This window comes from Rhinolophus sinicus, linkage group LG11, assembly GCF_036562045.2.
Source record: "Rhinolophus sinicus isolate RSC01 linkage group LG11, ASM3656204v1, whole genome shotgun sequence".
NCBI lineage: Eukaryota > Metazoa > Chordata > Mammalia > Chiroptera > Rhinolophidae > Rhinolophus > Rhinolophus sinicus.
The window spans coordinates 61366038-61389010 of record NC_133760.1 but is presented as its reverse complement, the minus strand read 5'-3'; the positions used below and the strand labels follow the sequence as shown (position 1 = coordinate 61389010).

General features: G+C 38.3%; 1 protein-coding gene across 2 annotated transcripts in view; it reads right to left on the bottom strand.

Annotated features, from left to right (window-relative positions):
* Positions 1 to 346: 346 nt before the first annotated feature.
* Positions 347 to 22973, bottom strand: part of PTN (pleiotrophin) — an 84664-nt gene continuing 62037 nt past the window's right edge. The window contains exons 2-5 of one of the 2 annotated variants that reach the window (XM_019750006.2): positions 16591 to 16706; positions 15508 to 15681; positions 12941 to 13102; positions 347 to 1096 (exon numbers count right to left, since the gene is read on the bottom strand). In XM_019750006.2, the coding sequence (XP_019605565.1) occupies positions 1041 to 1096; positions 12941 to 13102; positions 15508 to 15681; positions 16591 to 16705 (507 nt within the window). In that variant the 5' untranslated portion in view covers position 16706 and the 3' untranslated portion in view covers positions 347 to 1040. The remainder of the gene's footprint in view (positions 1097 to 12940; positions 13103 to 15507; positions 15682 to 16590; positions 16707 to 22973) is intronic. The other variant, XM_019750015.2, reaches the window with a different exon arrangement.

The window sequence follows — 22973 nt, the reverse complement described above, 5'->3', positions numbered from 1 at the left end:
TGATTTGGACTGTGCAAGCCTGGATTTCCTCAGTACAAGAAGAGAACTTTTACTAACTACTTTACTACTAGACTACTTTGGGACTTTTGTTCAATTCAGTATCACTAGTCTAACCCACAAAATATTGATGTAAAATTAAAAATATATAGATATAGACATATTGGTATTTATATCTACGTCTCCATTATTCATACTTACATCTATATAAACCCTCTATAACATTTGGGCCCAAGAGTGATTTAATTAGTTTGTATGATAAATTCTCAAAGCTAACAGCTTGACTGGGAGAGTGTAGGTGACAAATGCAAGAGGGTGACAGTATCAAATTATTGCACACAAAAGCATCTTTTTTTCAGCATCACCTTGATTTATTTTCCTAGTCTTTTTTTTCCTTAGATGGAAAAATAGTTTCATCAAGAAAACAAATGCTCTGCCAAAGTGAAATAATTTCATGTTTTAATGCTTTTCTTAAAAAAAAAAGTCAACATTGAACTAGTGCATGCTCTGCCCCCTCCCCCTATTTTGCTGACCAAAAATATTTTTTAATCCATTGGCAGAAAACAAAATGTTTTCCTCAAATGGGATGATTATATTTTATTGCTTTGTTTAGTATATGTTTTTCTCAATTGGGAAAAAAAGTCTAGGTGAAAAAAATTACCTAACAAGAGAAGTAGTTTACATGGTGATAACATTTAAAGAAAGAAATGCTGCCAAAAGAAAAAAAAAATGTAAAAAAAAAAAAAAGTATTTTAAATGTAAAATATCACGTAACTTCAAAAAACTTACCTCAATTTTCTATCATTTATCATGTACTACAAGTCAACTTTCTAAATAGGATTACAGTCCTTTATTATGGTGGTACTATGGTATACATTTAAAAAATGCTACTACAAAAATGTTCTTTTCTTTTTGTTTCTGCCTATTGTATACTTAAGCTATAGATAATTTTTGAATAAAAAGCCTACGGTAGGTATAAATGCAATAGTTAACTGAGCCTGCCGGCTGACGTCCTTTTCGTGGTCTACAGAAGGTGGCCTCTTTTAGTCCAGCATCTTCTCCTGTTTCTTGCCTTCCTTTTTCTTCTTCTTAGATTCTGCTGTGGTGAAAAATAAAAAGAAAGAGAAGGAAAAGCATCACATTAGTAAGCTTTGGGTGGATAGCCACTTTTCTTACAGCTGCTCAGGAATGAAACGCTTAGGTGGATAGACAAGGCACATCTGTGTGTGTTGTACATGTGTGTACACACGTGTGTACCTGCTTTTGCAAGGAGAGTGCCAATGAGAATAAGCATGAGGAATACAGTCTACTCCATGTGACCACCTATAAATGCCGGTTATCTTGTTGGCAGCCGTCATTTAATATATGAAATATTGTCTGGGGGTCCTAACTGAAAAAGAGAAACACAACAGGCATTCTGGGAGAATGAGCTGGGTCACTATTCATTAGAGAACTATCAGAGCTTCGCTTAGCCCCTCACGTTCCACGTTCCTTTTCCATGGAACTGCTGATGAGCATATTTTCTGATGAATAATTTCAAAGTGCTTCCACTCCTGATTGGCTCTCTGCTTCTATATTTGGCCATCTATTCATATAAGAAGGACCAGCTGTGAACCACATGGAGCTTTGACCCTGTAGAGACGCCACTCTTGGGTGAAGCAAATGGAATGTATCAACCTGGGCTAAACCAGGTAAATAAAATTATTAGGATTTAAGTCAAAAGGCCCCATCCTTTTGCCATTCAATCATCTTGCCGTCTCCCTTTTCCTAAGCATACAAGGATGCAGTATGGAATAGGATATGTCAACTTTGGCTCCAAAGATGAAAATGGTCAGGATCGCTGGGCTAACAAGTGAAACACTATTGCTAAAGGCTTCTGAAAACCTTCCCCCATTTGGTCCACAGTAGTGGCAGAAACGTATGGGTTAGTTACAGGCTCTGGAGCCAAACTGCCAGAGTTTCAATCCTGGCTCCATCCATACGTTACTGTGAGGCTCTGGGAAAGTTAATTCCTGTATTTGTGTCTCAGATTTCTTACTTGTGAATGGGCATATGAGTAGTACCACTTCATAGGGTTAACATCCAAATGAAATGAGCTGTATGAAATCCACTGAAAATAGAACATGGCACAATAGCACGCGCTCAACAAAGGTTAGCAGTTATCATTAGTGTGATAATAGACTAAGAACAAGAGGTCATTTCTCTACGTAGTTAATGGTCTTTGTCATCATCAGGACATACTGACAATGGTCAGCTGAGATCAGGGTCAGCAGGGTCCTAAGGCTTATGATGAGAGGGGACGTGATGCCAATCGCAAATGTTGTACAAATCCCACTTTATACTGAATCAGAGCTGGAAACTCTTCCATTCTTATCCTCATCACTTCTTCACATAAGTTCTAAACTTCATCATAAACTAAGCAAAGTAGAATTTCTTTTTTTTTTTTTCTGTCTTCAGCTTCCTTTACTCAAGTTTCAAGAGTGCAATTAGGCCAGCAATTGCTAAAATCCTCCTAAATTGCTGCTCACCAGTATTCATTTTGTTCATGTCTATCAAGGGGTCTAATTGCGAACCCCTTTCTATACCAAAGACACTTCCACTTCCCCTCTATTTTCGCTTGTCATTATAAATGTCTCCTTCTTTTGACTCATGAAAAGTGAGATAACCAGACCTTCCAAGTTCATAGATACCTGTTAGGTCAAAGAATGTTTTCTGTTTAATCTCTGAACAAATAATTAATGGCTACACATCACATGTAATAATGTCCAGTCTTTGGTTGACATTTTAAGTAACAGCTGTATATTAGAATGTTATCCTCAGGTAATAATCTAGGATGTTCACTGGGATATAATTCTGGTTTCCCTTATCCAATTTCTCCAAATTCCTTACTGGGGAATGCTCAGTAATTTGTAATTCTCTAGCTCTCCGGTAGAGTCGATGTTTGTGGTAATAATTTGCATATTTTGGCTAGCATGCCCCTATTTCATACATAAGTCTGAGTGGATGTCATACTTATCAGGTGCGTGTGTATATTTACTTAATAAAACTTGAAGTTATTCTGCATATTGAACACTACTTGATACAGCCAATGTAGGTTGTTCATTTCAGGGACACTTTGGGAATGGGACCCTCTCCTCAGTTCTCTTAGGTAAAGGCAAGGGCACATCCCCTCTCTGCTACCTGCACCTGACATTTATTTCATATTCATTAATTAACACCTTGCTAAATACCAAGAAATCAACCCATTGCCCATTTCACTCACACAATGCCAATCAATTATTTTTGACAAACTGGCAAGTCATTATAGCATTCATTTGACACACTACAGAACTTAAGTCCACTTTGAGTTCAATCTATATAACTAGAAAAATGAGGACTCTTTAGTAAAAAGCAGTGAAAAGAAGGAAGAATTTGCATTTGCGTGAAGTTAATTGGACTTCTCACATAATGAAGGGTTTAAATTTTTGAGAATAAAGAAGAAAATTGGGTCAATAATATTGCTTTCAATCAAAAGCAGTATTTTGTGACTTTGATGTACATTTTACCCACAGACTAAATGAGCTATGTCACTGTGGCCTCAACAATGTATGAACAACTTCTCAAGTTTTATCCAGTCAACAGGAAGGTTTTAAATAGTATCATGGAAGCTATGATCTGGAAAGAACGTCACCCCACTCTCCTACGTAATGGTTGGAGAAATAGAGGCCAAAAGAGTGTCAGTGATTTCTCAAGGGCTACAATGATCCAGCAATAGAATCAGATGAGAGGCCATTTCCTGAGCTCTACAACACCACGTTGTCTCCATTAACCGTCACATCTGTAGTAACTGCCTATTGGTCTTATTTTGTGCTTATGTCTTGTCCGTTATTCAAATCACCTCCCTTTACCTGAATCTCCACATTTGTACTTATTTCAATTCCCCAAGCATGTGATTCATTTTCTCTCCTAGTCTTGGACCTACTAACCAACTCTTCATTCCATCAATCCTACACTGCCACTATTACTTCCATTTTCTTAATGCCTCTCCTCCGTCAGGTACCAGTTTTGACACCTCTTCTAATTTGTGGGCCTTTTGGTATTCTTTAGACGTCTTTTCTCTTTATTTCCCATCAGAGCATTTAACTCCCATGAGAGGACAGATCTCTACTCACTGTTATATCCTTAGCCTACAGCATGGTGCTTAGTGTGTTATAGTTGATTAGTAAATCTTTAATTAAATAAATAAATTTGTAGCACGGCAAGAACAGGTGCCTGACTTGCTCACCACACACCCATCTTCCTTATGGTGGCTCTTTGAATTTTCCTTGGTTATTTCCACCTCAGCCTTTATACATTATGTTCCTTCTACCTGTGTGTTTTTACTCCTATCTTACCTTTGCTTAGCCAACCTCTACTCATCCTTAAGATCTTAGCTTCAATTTTAGTTCCTCAAGGAAGCCTTTCCAGAGCTCCCAGACTAAGCATATTCCACCCACAGTTAGATACTTCCATTGTGTCTCTCATTGCTCTTACCAAAGTTAGAACTGGACTATGAATTTTATATCTAATTATTTAATATGCATTTTCCCCATCATATGAGAGTAGGGACAATATCTATCTTTTGCATCTGTGTCTTCAGTGCCTGGCAAATAATAAGTGCTCCTGAAATACTGGTTGCACAGAGTGGAGAAATGAACACTTGAATGGGAAACAAAAAGAGTCAACCCATTAGTACATAGAAAATAGTATTTCCCAAGGAAAGTAAGGAGTGTAAATTCAATTAGAATCTTGCAATGTTTCAGTTCTTCAAACAAAAATATTTTATGAAGAATAAAATTAAACCAAATTAAACCAAACGTATATAAAATTTATCCAAATTTCTCAAAACCTTTTTTTTTTTGGTCTTTAAAGTAGAAGCCTGAAATAACTCTGCGGGTAAAAGTAATGTCCCATTTTAGTAGCCTTTCAAGGTTACATTGAAAGAAATCTTTACTATGAGCACAAGGGTCATGAATTGGCCCAGAGCAGGGTTCTGGCAAAGTGCTTTGTAATTAAGTCATACAGCAGCTACTCAAAGCTTTTAAGAGCCAATGTGATCACTATCCTGACGTGACACAGTAGGGCACCTTAGTTCACACTGGAAAGAGTCAAGTCAAGCGAAGAAAGTGTACACAAGCTACACATCAAATAACACCCCGGGCTACATGTCACTCTTCCCCATCTGGATCAAGGCTGTGAAGCAAAAAGGGATGCAAACAGGAACTGAGCTATTGTCAAAATGTGAGAGGAAAGGGCACCTGCCTGAGAAGAGACTCGCTCTGTTCCCTTGGATGATCTCTCGATGGAAACTCACAGTGGTGTCCTTGGCATGTTTTCACTTTCCAGGTTTACAAACTTTCATCCTTCTTCCAGCAGTTTGTAAGTTGCTGGAGGACAATACTCACCTCTTATGGTAGGTATGTAAACATTTTTGTTATTTTCATAGAAATAGGTTGTTTTAGATATGTTTGAAAGTGTAGAGAAAGTCCTAAGACTTTCCTGAAAAGAAATACTCTAGGAAGGATTCAGGCTCCTCCTATTACTGTGAATCATAGCACCTGGAGAGCCATCTTTACCTTGTTCTATGTAGAAAACTCAAAATTTAACCCAGACAATTCTTTACATGCATAGCAACTACAGAGAGGAAAGAAGAGAGGCAGTGAGAAAAAGGCATAATATGAGCCATGCTACAATAAATTCTGAGTCCATCTTTTTTTTTCTTTCTTATTCTGGATAGAAAACAAAATACTGATGGACACTGACGTAATAAGTGGCACCGTGGCCATTTGTTTAGTAAGGCGATAGGGAAACAATTCCATTAGGATCATACAGAGAATCAAGTCTTCACCTAGGGAATTGCTTTGAATTGATGTCTACCATTTACCAGCTTTGGGATCTTGGACCAATCAATCATTGTGCATCTGTTTCCCATAAATTGGGGATAATAAAACCTGGAAGATCCTCCTCAGAGGACCACTGGGAATATCATGTGCAATTACCACCTCTAAGATTCCATTTTACTATTACTGTTCAAAAGCATATCCATTTAGCAAATACACACTCTATATCCACTACATACTGGGTGCTGTTCTTGATGCTGAGATATATGGCAAATGAGTCTAAATTATGCTCTCACAGAGCTCACATTACAAGGAGTGTTTTCAAGATTGCTCAGTGTGAGGATCTTTCAACATTGGAAAGTACTCTAAAAGTGTGTATTTATTTATATTAAAGATCGTGGGTATGTGTCAGCTATTTTTATGGCTTCATGCCAATTTCTCTTGCTGTAAGATTACTACGACCTTGCACATATGTGTGATGCAAAAGACAGCAATTACAGGGAGAATGAATTACTAGGAAGAAAGGTAGGTCTGTGGTAGATTTAGCCTGCAGGGAAGAGAGTTTTTCCTCTCTGAGTTATTTCATTCTTCTTTAAAACATATTATTTTTCCGGTTTTAAAAGTGATAAAGGCTTATATGGAAAATTAAAAAAAAAATTTACATGCTAACAGAAATTACTCATAGTTTCACAATATAGAGATAACACTTTTAACAGCAGGTTCTATTTATGTTTCCTTTCTATGAATATATGCAACATTATACTTTAGGAACATACTGACAGCTGATAAATTGTATTATACTAAAAATTCTCTTGTATTATTTTCCACGTCATTGCATATACTTTGAAACATGACTGAGTAGTATTTCTTTACAACATTCCAGCCCATATGTTATATAACCTTTCTTCTTTTGTTGGCCAGTTGGCATGTTTCCACTTTTTGTTATTATAAATAAAGATTTAATGTGTGTTTTTACAGACAAATCATTGTATGTTTAAGTTTTGCCTTAGGACATATTATTAGAAAAGGATCTACTGGATCAAAGAATAGGATATTTTTAAAGCTCTAGATATGTGCTAGCAAACGATTTTCTTGAAAGGAAGTACAAATGTTCAATTATTATCAGCAAATAAGAGCCTCTGTGCCTCGTGCGCTGAGCAATAGCCAGCCTGTTTTGATTTCCCTGTAGGTTCCTGGAGGTTTTGCATCAATGCAGAGCTGGCTAGAGTCGCTGGGAGTGTGACAAGCGTCCCCACTGCTACCAGGACAGCGGTGCCTCAGATCCTTGTGAAGCATCAGAGTTGCTATGAATCTCCCAGTGGAGAGGAGGCAATGCTGAATCCGCCTGGGGTCCAGCTTGGCAGGCCGCTGGACGTAATGGGTGCATTACATTGCTATGTCTTACTCTTGAGGAATGCAGCCCCTTTAAAGGATGCTAGCTTGAGAAATGGACCACTAAAAGTTATGTGCTTCATTGCAATTATTACACAAAAACAAGCTAGAGCCAAAAGTTATCTGACATGACTCTATTATGTAGAGTTAAATGATTCCATTTTAAGTGACCTCAAACGTGCTTTGGGATTACCGTTGAAACAAAAACCAAAATTATTATTTTTTTTTAGAATACCCAAAGAGTTGGGAGCACTCAGTTTGGGAAGCATTGTTATAACAGAAAAGAACTCTGGACATAGGCTGTCCTGACTTCAAGTTCAAGCCTGACCCCCTCACTGGCTGGGTGACCTTGCACAAGTGGCAACCTTTGTGTCTTCCTTGATAAAATGTAAACAAATCTTCTTGAGGCTGCTGTGGGGATTAAGTAAGACCCTACATGTTAAGGGCTTAGTATAATGCCTGTCACATCATAAATAATAAATAGGAACAACTTTTACGACGGTCAAGAAATGCGGATGGCAATAGCTATAATTTAAAACACAAAGCAGAAATTCTCAATCCAGTAGAAGTTAGAAGGGAGAATTGCAAAAGCTTTGGGGGGAGCAAAAAAAAAAAAAGATTTCTTAACCTAGTAACTAATTAGTATGAACATTGCTCTATTATGCAGCCTTCCTCAATACTAATTACTATATAGCTGTTTTGTGTGAACACAGCTAACGAACCTCCGAGCATGGAATTTACCAAGGGAGACAAAAGCAGACACACAGGGTGAAGTAAACCCTACAAATAGTTATAGTTCCTAGTTCTCACGTCTGTCCTGGCCATTAGGACTAAAAGTTCATTGCTAAGAATTGGAAGTAAAACATCCAGGTAAGTCTTCTTCCAGGTGAGAACTTCGTACTTTAACAATGATGTCTCTGTACATTTTTTGCAGCCAATGGATGAATGATGTGTCCCAGTGAGAAAGACCAGGACAATTTAGTTGGACACATCATTCATTCATTCATTCACTTGAGTCAGTGCTATTCAATGAGTTCCTCTCAGGAGCTAAGGACGATGAGACGTAGTAACGTACAAAGGCGAGCGAGATGTGGTTCCTGCCCTTCAAGAGGCTCAGTGTCCAGAGAGGAAAAAAAACGTGCTCTTGCCACAGAGGAATAAATATATGTCTTATCAGAGGTGCGAGTCCTGCCAGCAACTGCATGCTCGACAAAGAAAGTCTGGAAAGTCTTTTGTTGTTGTTGTTTCAGGTGTACAAAACAACATAGTGATTAGATATTTATATACCTCACAAAGTGATAACCCCAATAAGTTTATTACCGTGACACTGCAGCTATATTGTAATAACATTACAATATTATTGACTATATTCCCTATGCTGTACTTTATATCCCCGTGACTATTTTTTTATTATAATTAACATTCAGTATTATTTTATATTAGTTTCAGGTGTACAGTATAGTGGTTAGACATTTATATAATTTATGAAGTGATCCCCTGATAAGTCTAGTACCCATCTAACAATGCCCTATGTTCACTGCAGCACTATTCACAATAGTTAAGATACGGACACAACTGAAATGCCCATGAATAGATAACAGGATAAAGAAATTGTGGTACATACATACAATTGAATATTACTCTGCCATAAAAAAAAAAAATGAACTCTTACCATTTACAACAACATGGATGGACCTAGAGGGTATTATGCTAAGTGAAATAAGTCAGACTAAGAAAGCAAATACCATATGATCTCACTTATATGTAGAATCTAAATAACAAAATAAACAAACAAAACAGACTCATAGATACAGAGAACAAACCGATGGTTGCTAGATGGGCGTAGGTTTGGGGGCGGGGCGCTGGGCGGAAAAGGTGAAGGGATTGAGAAGTGTAAATTGGTAGTTACAAAAGAGTCATGGGGATGTAAAGGACAGTATGGGAAATATAATCAATAACGAAGTGTGGTAAGTTTTCACACTGATCTCTTTTCTGGTCCTTGAACACAACAAGCTCTTTTTGGCCTCAGGGACTTTGACCTTCCCCTTGCTTCATTCAGAACATTAGTATGGCTATTCCTTCTCTATCTTTAAGACTAAGTTCAAAAGATACCTCTCAAAAAAGCTTTCCCTGGTTACTCTAACGTAGCACCATCCTCCCACCCCAACCCAATCAGCCTAACACTTAGCTCTTTAGTTTTTAAGAACACGAACTCCAATATGTAGTTGTTATTTTAATTATTATTTATTTGTCACCATTGTTTACTCACCATCACCACCAGAACAGAGCAGTAAGAGCGGAGGAAACATTTAACATCACCAGCAGTTACCACACTGCGTGCTCCACGGCCGGCTCTTAATAGACGTTATAAATAAATGACTAAATTGGAAGCAATGCTAAAGGACCATATGCTTCTCTCCTTCACAGCGCTTGTGATTCTGTGCAGTACCTTAGGATTTGTCCTTCTGCTTCTCCTACTGTACCATAGGTCCAGGTAGGTCACTGATTTACCCTTGGTACTAACTCTAGCAGACAGTTCCCATGCAACAAAGATGTGCTCAATGAACAAAAGGCAAGAAGTACGGGAGAAGGAGAACAGGGTCCGGGTTTCTAGAACCACAGATACATAGAAATGGATGTATAAGAAATCATGGCCCATCCAGCCATCCCTGGGATGTTCCGGTAGGGGCACAGTACTCGGGCCAGCGTCTGGAGCCAGGATCAGGCAAGGGCCCAATGAGATGGTGCCTGACATGCCGGGATCTGATTCTGTTGCCGATGGAAAGCCATCAAGAAAAGAGGAATTTAAGGAAAGATGAGGGGGTCTGAAATTCCTTACCTTTCTTAGATTAGCAACTGAGATCACTGAATTGAGCAGATTCAGGGGCAGGAACTGTGCTTGAAGCTGGCGATCTAGGATCAGATGGCCCCGTAATTAAGGCCTGGCTCCTCTGCTTATTAGCCATATAACCGTACACTCGGCATCTCTGAGCCTCCGTTTCCTCATATTTAAAATTGGGGATGATAACAGTGACCATTTCACAGAGGTTTTTGAATATTCAGTGACACAAGGTGTGAGTAATGGGCTAAACTATAAACAAAACACACTTGGCTCTCAATAAATACTAGCTATAATTCCTACTATTGTATTCTCCATTCCACAATTTTTTTTTTTTTTTTTTTGCCTGTAAAGGTGTCGAGGGAAACATCCACCTCAAGACTCAAGAACTTCATTTGGAAGGAAGGAAATCCTCTTAAAAATACTGCACATTCATCGAGCATTTTTACATATATTACTTCATCTTTATGACAGTGTTATGAGGTAGTCATTGCAGTTTACAGAAGACAAAACAGATGTCAGTCTAATAAGAAAAGAGCAGAATTTGATCTTTTCACTTCATGTACAGTATCATGGATGGGACATAAAATACAGATCTTCACAAAGATCAACAGAACCAAACCGAGTCCAGAAAAACCCATGCCTTTATGGTCAATTAATCTATGATGAAGGAGGCAAGACTGTACAGTGGGGTAAAGACAGTCTCTTCAATAACTGGGGTTGGGAAAACTGGACAGACTGGTAGTTACAGGCAACAGAATGAAACTGAATCATTTTCTTATACCATATACAAGAATAAACTCAAAATGGATTAAAGACTTAATACAATAAAACAAAATAAAATAAATATAGATGTTCAAAGATTTCCACAAACAGAATAAAAATCAAAACCTTGAGACCAAACTGAATAAGAGTGTTTCTCTATGATCAAGAAGAACAATATTCTGCAAAGTACCCCAGGCCGCCTCTCTCTGGTGAAATGTGAGGGCAGCAGTCATCAACCCACCACCGCCCATTCCAGGGTTTCAGGAGGGAGGGAGCCCATCACAGGGTAGCCTGCGGTGGGATTCTGCCCCTTCACCTCTCTCAACACAGTCAGAAGTCTCTCAGTCCGGCAAAACTCATCCATAGAGTGCCGCCATGCTCATTCCTAAGGGATGTCAGAGCCCAGAAAATAGAAAGAAAGAAAAAATGTTGGGGAACTTCTTTTATCTTTCAAAGAACTAACAGAAGAATCTATTGAGTGGGGAAAGAATGGAGAATGCTGGGAATATCACTTTACTGACCCCTTTTTCCATTTAATAATCAGCTGCCAAGTGCTGTGTCCCGCACACAGCTGAATCTTGCACTTCAACAGTTGCCGTTCGTTTGATCTTTAAAGATGAATTGTCAAACCTAAAAGAGGGCTGGGCAACTGTCCAAAAAAAAAAAAAAAAAAAAAGCAGAGACATGGCAAAACTTTTAGAAATAGTTGGGAAGAAATAAAAGGAATTAGAGTTATCTGGAGCAAGGAAATTTAACAGAAAAGTGTGATTTTGGTGGACAGGACAGCAGGAGGGGTTAACACTGTTCCCTGGACCACCTATAACATAGACAGCCATCCATGTGCCACTGCTTGCCATTGCGTCTGACTGTACCAGGAACCATTTGAGAACACCCTTCTGCCAGGCAAACTCAGGAAGCCGACATCATGCCATCCTATCCTGTTGGTATCCAAAGGAGCTTCATAATACCCCTTTATTGATGTACCTAGTTTAAAAAGTCACAACTAATAATTTCCACGTCAACAATAACGCAAGATTCTAGAAGGATACAAGATGATCATTGGGGCATGTTGCCTATGGCACGTAGGGAAGTCTCAGCTCATCTAGGGGGCTTCTGAACAAGCCTTGACTCAGCCTCAGCTTAGACTCTGCATTCCAGTGATAATATCAGAAGCCTGCTTTCTCATATACAGAATAGGATTAAATAAAATATACTGTAGAGAGTTGCTCTGAAGCTTAAATCAAATGATGAAGAGTGTCAATCGCAGTGCCCCAGTAAAATGAGGGCTCCCCTCCCTCTATCCTTTTCAGGTACTGAGTTCAAATAGGAAAAGCATTGGTGACTTATTCTTAGTTGGAGCGGGGACACAATTTGGCCCATAACACCCAAGAGATAAAAGAGTTTAATGCCTCCTTTTCTTCCCTCAGCTGGGATTCTATTTGTATGAAACCACGGCCATGATTCTTGTTCTGGTTCAGCTTCTGCCTGTGAGAGCAGAGTCTGACTTTCTGGGACTGAATGGAAACATAGCTCTCCATAATTTAAATATCCCACGATAAATGTAGTTGTAAGTGAATCTGACTGAAAAAAAAATACATAAAGTCTCTAAAAGAAGTATAAGAAATATAGGACCTATCAAGTGGTATGGTGGAAAAATGTAAAATAATTTAGCTGATTTCATGAAAACTATATACGGTGAATAATCTAAGAGAGACTTGATTTTAAATTTTCTGCCTCTTGATCTTCATAGTTTGTTCCTACCTGTCAGGATGTAGTATCAATTTAGGGCTTGGGATGTATAGTCACCATACAACTCTCTTAATTGGCCTGTTTTGCTAAGCTGTTTACTTGTGCTAGGAGGCTGTTCCTATAACCCCCGTCTAGGCAGACGACTTCAATTTGAACCCATCAATTGTCTGCTGAAAAAGTACTTGTGTGATGCTCAATATACGGAGCTTTTTCAATCCCTTTCTGAAGGTAATTCACCTAAGATTTCCTTCTGGAAAATTTGAGTTTCCACATCTGAAGCTCCTGCCCGAGTCCACCAATCCATTCATGTTACCCTTGTGGTGTGAGGGTAGGAACCCACCTTGAGGCTTGGGCTTGGTCAGTTTCCCACAGGGCTTGGAGATGGTGACTGTCTTCTGGCAATCCGCATTGTGAAGGGCTCGCTTCAGACTTCCAGTTCTGGTCTTCAAGGCGGTATTCAGGTCACATTCTCCCCAGGCCTGGAACTGGTATTTGCACTCCGCTAAAGGCAGGGGAGGACCAAACAGAAATCTTTGAAAGGGTCCTATTACAATGCCATGAAAATGAAGATACACTTCTGTTTGTAACTTTTTTGTAGTGAGATGACTGTAGAGTCACATGCAGGTATATGCCATCCCATATACCCTTCACCCAATTTACCTCAGTTGTGCTCTTTTGCACAACTACAGACCAATAGCACAACCAGGAAACTGACATGGATACAGTCCACAGAATTTATTCAGATTTCACCACTTTTACGTGTGTGTGTGTGTGTGTGTGTGTGTGTATGTGTGTGTGTGTGTGTGCATTCAGTTCTGTGTGACTTTATCCTATGTGTAGAGACAAGTGAATACCATCACCATTAATACACAGAACGGTTACAAACTAGGGTCCCCTGGGTTATCCTTTTCGTCCCTCACCTTCCTTCCTTCCCATCTCCTTAACCCCCGGCAACCAGTATTCTATTCTCCACGTCTCCAATTTTGTCATCTTGAGAGTACAAGGTAAATGGAATTGAATAGAAGGTAAACTTTTGAGATTGGCTGTTTTTACTCAGCGTGGTTTCCTGGGAGTCCATCCGAGTTGCGTGTATCAATAGCCCATTCCTTTCTATCTTTTATCCTTTTATTACTTTCTAGCCCAATACTTTCTGAGGAGTATTCCATAGTGATGTACCATAGTGTGTTTAACCGTTTGCCAGCTGAAGGACATACAGATTGTTTCCAGCTTTTGGCTATTACAAATAAAGCTGCTATATACATTCATGTACAGATATTTAGAGGAACACAAATTTTCATCTCTCTAGGATCAATGCCCAAGAATGAAACTCTTGCTACATTATATGGTAAACACATGTTTAGTTTTGTAAGAAAATTGCCATATTCTTCTCCCACATGGCTGTACCATTTTAAATTCCTATTAGTAATGTATGAGTGATCTAGTTTCTCCCCATTCTCTTTAACATGGGTCTTATTAGTATTTTTTTATTTTTATTTTATTTTATTTTATTTTCGCCACTCTGATAGGTGTACAGTGACAGCTCACTGGTTTTCATTTTCATTTCCTTAGTGGGCAAAGAGGTCAAACACCTTTTCAGGTATTTGCCACCAATGTTATCCTCTTTGGTAAAATGTTTATTATTGTCTTTTGCCCACTTTATAATTAGATTGTTAATGTTGAGACTTATTTATATATTCTAGATACAAGTCCTTTAAGACAAAACTCTTAAAAACTTTTTATAGGTAGGTCTTTTATGATACCCACATACAATTTAAGACCAGATGCATCTGAATTTCACCATGCTTTTATAGATCTTATCTCCATTCATAAAACGTGCCCCAATCATTATAGAAAATGAAGAAAGATACAGTGCGCAAATTCATTGTCCTTCTTCGCTGGCCTATAGGCCAGAGTCCACTTCTATAGAACAGTGAGAACAATGTCCTACCATGGCTAAGAAAGACAGAAAGTTAAGAAGGTGGAAATAGCAAGTAATTTGGGTAATCAATAGTGGGTTTAAACCTGGAAGTGTTGAAAGATTCCTTCTCAAACAGGTCGATGAGGCCAGTGTGAGGCTGGCAATAATCAGTGAGAAAAAAAGCTGTAAAAATGGCTACAATCAGCTCTGGTGGATGCAATAAGTAAATCTATGCATCAGTGTGGAGGGTAGGGAGGGATCAAAAGAGAGAGGGGGCCTGAAAGTAATAGAGAAAGATCTGGAGAAGGAGGAGAATAAATAAGAAAAGGGGAGAAAGATAAAAGGAACGTAGAAATAGAAGGAAACAAAGGAAAGAGAAGATAGATCAAGGAGCATGGTTAGGAGAGATCAAGGTTATATTTTATGTCCCTATTCCTAGGGTGTTGGTTCTCAATCAGGAAATATTTTGACCTCCAGGGGCATTAGGCAATATCTGGAGACATTTTAGTTGTCACAGTTTGTGGAGGTGGGGAGTGCTACCAGAAGCTAGGTAGAAATCAGAGACGCTGCTAAATATCCTACAATGCACAGAACAGCCCTTCACAACAAAAACGATCTAGCCCAAAATATTAGTACAGTAAGTCTTCATTAAAGTTGTCAATGGGCTTTGCAACTTTAAGCAGAACAATGTATAATAAAACCAATTTCACTATAGGCTAATTGATGTAGATAAGAGTTAAGCTCCCATGTCATCTCACCAATGTTATAACGAAACGAAGTTGAACAAAGGAACTTGATTTGAGGACCTGTTGTACTGCTGAAGTTGAGGAACCCTGGGGTTGGGCAAGATGTCTGGCTATTTTGTAACTGATAAAATGAACTTATTTATACAAGATCGTCGTCAACTTCAAAAAGGTATTGGGTAGAAGAATGCAAGCATTATCTCAGGTGGAAGACAAAGTCAATAGGACCACGGGGGTGGGACTGACCTCCAAATTGCTTTTTCCAGTTGCAGGGGATCTTACATCTCTGGGTCTTCATGGTTTGCTTGCATTCAGCTCCAGTCCGGGTGCCCTCGCGGGTACCCAGCCCACAGTCTCCGCTGGTGGGTACACACACACTCCACTGCCATTCTCCGCAGTCAGACTTCTTCACTTTTTTTTCTGGAAGGAAGAAAGGAAGGCAAAATAATCAACATCCAGAAAAGTCTTTAACTCCTAGATATAACCAAGTTCATTCCTGAGTGCCTTCATGATGGTGTCTGTGCTTTTTACCTCTGTCCTCAGTAAACAGTAGGAACTCAGTAAGTGTTAGCTGAATGATTGAACAAATGGATGGCCCAGAGAAGGGAGAAAGAAAACTGAGAAAGGAGCTAAAACTAACGTTAATGTAACTCCAACTATGTGCCAGAGAGTTTACTAAGTGATTTACTGACACCTCCTTTTAGAAACCAACATTTCTGTAAAAGAGAAGATGGTCAGAAACAGTTAAACCCGAAAAATGAGAAAACATTCAATTAGAAGTAACAGTTGTCAGATTAGCCATCTCAATGCAAGTCAATGTTCCTTTCTCTTATAGACAGTATCACCAAACATAATTGTGCTATAAACAGACTCCCAGCTCCACACACTACTTTCAACATTGGGAATGACACAGAAAAGGTGCTTACTCCTCTTGGAGCTCCAGTTTCCTTTTTGTTGTTGTTGTTATGAGATAAAATAAAATTCCTCGCATGACTCTTTTGGAGGAAGAGGGGCAACACAAGTAAAACACCTGATTCCTGGTCAACGTTCTGTATGTAGTAGCTGGTAATACCATCACCATGTTAATGACCATCATTATATGTGAGAACTTATGGGGGTGGGGGGAAACAAGAGGGGATGTCATGGAGGTTCCTCTAAATACTTGGATGGAAGGAATCAAGAAAGGAAGGAAGGAAGGGAGGAAGGAAAGAAAGAAGGAAGAGAGGGAGGAAAAGAGGGAGGAAGGAAAAAAGGGAGGAAAAAATCAGGCAGTTGGATTGATGGTCATTAATCAATGAAGAGTCCTGCCTTCATAACCCTACTGCTTACCTGGTTTCTCTTTCTTCCCTGCCTCAGCAGTGTCCACAGCTGCCAAAATGAAAATGAATGCCAAGAAGGCAGCCGCAAATTTTCGACGCTGCTGCAGGTACTGCTGGGACGGCATTCTAGGAATAAACAGAGAAACAGAAGAAGGCGGGGTCAGAGAAGAAGGCTCACTGAATTCCTTGATGACGGGCCCCATTTTCCATTTCTGGAATATTAGATTTTAGGAAGAGTCATATCAATTATCTTGGGCAGAATTCTATCTTTTCTCTCCACCAGCCACTGAAATAAGTGCTCTTCTGCAATCACTCACACATTCGCTGACCAAATCCAACAGTTCTCCATGTAAGACTTCACACACAACCGTTTCCTAAGTATGACTCCAGAATTACAGAAGCAAAAGAGTTGTGATGGCATGTAGAGTTTTGACTCCTACAGTAAATCTTGTTGATAGTGACACTCAGTAAAGTCCGTAACGATAGCCCTCTTCATAACTCCTGACAATTCCTAGAAATGATCATGGTGTTGTAATATATATGGATAATTTGAATAGATACAATGAATGGATTATCTGTGCAAGTATATGTTCGCCGTATCTTTAGATGTGTCAGTGTTGAACAACATCTCTGATTTTTTTTTATCATTCCCCATAATCATGGTTATCTGATCATCATTGCTCCATTACTCATTATTCATTGGTCCACCAAAGAGTGACACACAAAACAGAAGTAGAAAGCTAGCACACCTTTGCTCTATATCAAACACACTTTCAAACATGCATGTGCTGAAAATCCTCTAACTTCAAGGGTGCGAGGAAGAGTTTACACTCACTCATAATTTGAAATTCTCCACGTTTGATATGAATCAAAATCCCACAAGAACATTGGAAAGACTCCCCTAGGATGTGAAGTCCCTTTGCCAAAGCAAACTTGTGACATCTCTGTCCAAACCCCAGGACAACCCACTTCCTGATGGCTATATACCACGCCAATGGCTGCAGCAACTCACCTGGCGGTAATTTATCTCCATCTGGTGTGTTCTTGGTATTTTATATACATATATACTTGAATAATTAGCATGTGTGTAGATAATAGTTCCCTTTGCTGGTGGCATATGCACAGTTGACTGTTCATTTGTCCTTAGCATCAAGTAAAGGCAGAATCTCTCCCTGTATATATAATAGCATCCATATACCTGGTTTTATATTTGTAACTCTGCCTTATTTCCAACAGAGCAGAGGCAAGAACTTTGATCTGCAGGTAATGGTCAGGGTCATGACTTATTTTTCACACAGAGGGAAATAAACCGGAGGAAGAAAAAGCCTAGCTAAGTTGGCTCAGTTCTTCTGAATAATTTACTTATTTTCACCCCCTCCTCCTGCCATCTTTTGTTGCACTTGCCCTGACAGATTGAATTTTATAGGGTTTAATGGTGAAGTGGAAGGCTATCAAAGATGGGTGCTGGTGTCTGGAAATTATTGTTGAGAAATATCAATCACTAATAAGTCTGAAGCTCAAAGATGAAAGGAAAACAAAGTTAAAGAAACCAATTCCGATGAATAGTGTTAATTTACTAACTCCTGATCCCTTCTCTAGAGAAATAACTGATGAGAAGGAAAAGAGAGCCCCTTTTTCCGTTAGCATTGTAATAGGATCTAGAAGTTTTAAAGATGACTAACATCTGGTATAAACAGAAGACAGGATGCTGGAATCTGTCCCTTAGTGATCGGGAAGGACAACCATGGGGTTTGGAAGCAGAAGCTTTGACTCGCACTTTAGCTCCACCACCTAATTTCTGGAATGTCCTTGGGCAAATCATAAACACTGAACCTCTGCTTTGACATTTGCAAAGTGGAAGTGATTATAACAACTATTTCACAAACTTGTCACGAAAAACGCAAGATGCAGACATAGAGCTAACTCAGAATATTAAGAAATATTGTATTAGTTGCTGAATTACGTGAATTGACCCCTATACTCTTATTACTTACTATAAGGAAGTACTTCTTTTGATTTCCTTTATTTAAAGATTGAGGTATAATTGACATAGAACATTATATTAGCTTCAGGTATACAACATAATGATTCGATATTTGTATACGTTGCAACAGGATAGTATTTCTTTTATTGAGAAACAATAAGTGTACACGTTGAGCTACCTAATACTATCCAAAAGCAAAAGACAAAAATAGAGGGAGAGAGAAACAGAGAGAGGTGATTTAATTAATGTCACCAAAAGACTTGCTCAGCCTTGTCAGGGCACAAATGCATTCTGCCTTTTGACTTCCTGCAAGGCTAAAATATACTCAAGAACCTTCATCCCCACTATTTCTTTGGAGTTCACGAAAGTCAAGAGGTTCCCTATTGAGAATTACGAAACATGTCAATGACATTTAACTTGTATGAAATGAAAAAGAAAGCATCTCACTTTGCAACTGTCTTTTTATGCCCCTTGTGTGGAAAAACCATTCCACCTCCTCCCTCTTTTTATTTCAAATACCCAGGACAGGGTCCCAGCACATAGTCACTGCTCAGTAAACTTTAGCTAGCGAAAAATAGGACCAAAACACGACATCCAACAGAGGAATGAATATTCAGGCTAAAATGATGTCTCAGTCCATTGAATTTGCCACAGGATACGAAATTCACTGAAGTTGGGCTAGAAACAGACTCTCAAGTAGACTCATACATCCAAGAGTGATCAGTGAATGATTTGCAATGCTTCTGCATCATGTATTACACTTCACTAGACCTTTCTAGACATTTTTTATCTATTTGCCTAAAGTCCTGTGAAACAGTAATTTTCTCTACCTTTTTATTGTAAAATAAAACACGAGATACAGAAAACCACCCAAAGCAATTACATCAGTTTAGTGATTATAAGATAAATTCTTTTTCCAGTCACATCTGAAGGCTTTATATGTTCCCAGTCCCAATAATAGCCCCATCCCTCTGAAAGTAACTCATAATCACTTCTTTGCATTTCTTGAGGGTTTTATTCAACTGCGCTTCTCTAGACATGTCTAATTAAAAACAAAACAAAACAAAAAAAAAACTGATATGGCTTTTAAATTGCTTTTATTATACAGTTTGCCCTCCATCCCTTTCTTTTTCTTGCCTTTTACTTTTTTACAAAAACCAGGCCATTGAATCAGGAGTAGCCCACCTTCTGGATTTTGACAATTGCAAATTCAAGGTGAATTCAATTCCTCTGCTGAACTGCAAATTGACAGCTGGATGCAGAGGTTTATTCAAATTCATGTGCTATCCCTTTGGCAAGACTGTAAATGGCATTTTGTTCTTTCACCAGGAGCTAAATAATATATTTGGGCTTTGTTCTCTTGTGATGTTAACAGCCACTGGTACGCAATGATTATTGATGGGATATTATGGACTGAATGTTTGTGTCCCCCTCCCCCACCAAATTCATATGTTGAAACCCTGCCCCTCTTTATGTGATGGTTTTAGGAGGTGAGGCCTTTGGGAGGTAATTAGGGTCAGATGAGGTCATGAGGGTGGGGCCCTCAGGAATGGGATCAGTGCCCTTATAAAAGTCCCAACACAGCTTGCTTTCTCTCTCTGCTTTCTGCCCTGTGAGGATACAATGAGAAATTGACAGTCTGCAACCCAGAAGAGGGTTCTCACTAGATCCCTTCGGCCTCCAGAAGTGTGAGAAACGAATTTCTTTGTTCACAAGCCACCCAGTCTCTGGTGTTTTTGTTATAGCATCCTGAGCTGATTAAGACATAGGGGTCGAAAAATGGTGATATTTTAATTCTATTCTTTCCTTTTCACTTATTACTTGAGATAATTTCATACGGAGATATTTGCACTCACCTGTTATTTTGTTATGCTGTTTACAGTTCATAAAGCAATGTAGGATCAATTCTTAATTCTTTCATTTAACTATTTTTCAGGATTATGAATTTGTTCCCTATCATCATTAGAAGGTACCAATTATTTTTTCTTTTGCATATTATTGTGAATTTATGAACTTATTCATATTTGATGGATTTTAAGCCATCACATTTTTCATCTTTATTGAAGCTCTAATTGTCCAGTCTTTGGCCAGTGTAAGCTTCATTAAATTGGCTCCTGAATTCTTCTGATACGACCCTTATAATCTCTGAGAACATTCTTTGCACATCTGGTGTGCAAAGATGTTCCACGTCTACCTGTACATTTCCTGCTCTAGATCTGAACTCAACCATTCCTTCAAGAAGCCTTGTCTGTTTTTATAGTAAATGACATTTCAAAACCACAATCTAGGCACTAAGGATGCCCAGCATTCCTGAATTGGTCTTTAGTCCAGGCCTTTTTCTGTGAGCAGAGCTAGGAAAATACATAGAGAATAACAGAATTAAATATCATGAAATTAATCATTTGATGTATCCCACATTGCATAAACATAATTTATGAGTAACAATACTACTGCTAAAAGCACCAGCTATGAATCCTAAGAACAGTTAAAATGATTTCATCATTCTATCTCATTTTGCCCTCATTTTGATGATTGTTCCATAGCTGTGTCATCCGACATTTTGAGTCATTACATACTATGTCATTAATTCTCATTAATTTTTGTTATAAAAGCAGCTGTATATTTAGCGTTGACTACTAGTCCTTATGTTGATGTCTCTCTAGGCATTTTGTTGGTCTGAAAGGATTCTCTAGTAGAATTGTTAGAAAAGCTTTTGGAAACATTATTACTTGAGTTCTTGAATGTTACTAGATTATCTTAGCCAGCCAGCCCTTTTATGCTTGCAGGTCAGTTTTGCTGAATGTAAGAGTCTTGACTTCCAGCTTCTTACTTTAAGTACCCAAATTATGTTCCTCCATTTTCTTTTACTGTAAAGTGTTACTGTTGAGAAATCTAATAATAATCTAATTTTTTTCTTATTAAGTAATGTATTATTTTTGCTGAGATGCCCAAATGATCTTTTTTCAATAATTTTCCTAACATATGACTTGGTATCATCCATTTTCAGTTGATATTCTCAGACAATGAAGGGCTCTTTTAATACGCAGCTTTAGATAATTTCATTTTATTTTAATGTTCATGAGAGTTTTTAGTATTACATTTCCTTGGCTTTCTTCAGGATCTCATACTATTTGTGAGTTGATTCTTCTTTGCCTATTTTCAATATTTGTAATTTTATCTAAAATTTTTTATCTCTTTTATTAAAAAAATTAAAATACTGTTCACTTTTAACTTCTAATTATCTTAAAATATTACTTGTGTTTATTCAGTCTTATTCCTTATACTTTAGTTTTCATTTCTAAAATATTTTTCTTTTTATTTATAGTTTTCACATGAGTTCTGTGACCTCATTCCTGCACTTTTAAAATTATGATTTATGATGTTCTTTTATATTTGTATCATTTCCTTGTTTACTAACTAATTCATTTTGAAATAGTATGTTATAGATTTTTGCTTTTCTGTGTCTTAAGCATATTCTTTCACTGCCTTTAGGTATATTATTATGAGCTTTATTTTCTTTACTTTCTCCTTTTAATAGTGACTTTATAAGATATTTGACCTCAATTCATTTCTCTAGCTCATATTTACAAATATTCTAGCTTCACAAAATTCCTTCTTCTGTTCTTTCCATAGGATGATAAAATATGACAGCTGTCTTTCTGACATTTCCCGATTCTGTTTTCCTGTCCTTACTTTTAGCTGGACCTTCTCTTTCTTGTGTTTCTATTGCTGCTCTCCTGATCAATTTTTATTTTATTACCAGCCATTTACCCTCACTGTGGGTTCCTGTCTTGAATGAGAGTCATGATGGGGTCAGCTTCCATTTTCAAACTGGCTCCCCATAATTTACAGTGAATGTGCATGGGCTGTTCTGGGGTTTTCCCATTTTCAGACCTGTCAGATGTTCTGATGCTTCCTTCTGCCACCTTTTATTCAGACACCAATAGCAACCAGGGCTAGTAATAGTGGTTTGCTCCCACCCACTTGTATTCTGAGGCTTGCAGGAAAGAACCTGCCCTGAGTTTTCTTTTAAACCTGTCTTTGGGTTTTAGTTTTGCTGTAAATCAAGCTGCCCCATCTGGTTTTATGTGAGGATTCAGGAAGATTCCAAAACACATCCTGACACCTTCTTCCTCCCAAAATTAGCACATTTTTCTTTTTTTTTTAATTCAAATTTATGGGGCATTTTGGGGGCACCTACCTTGTGTCGGCCATTGAGCTGTATTCTCAGGGTGCAAGAGTGACAAGTGCTAAGACAGATGTTTTTTACTTGTTCTCATGAAGCTTGCACACCAATAAAGTTTACACTGACATACAGCCAATTGTAATTTACTATGCTCTGACAAAACCCACAAAACTATTTTGCATTTCCCTTTCTTGATTGTGAACTAACTTAAGACAGGGGTTCA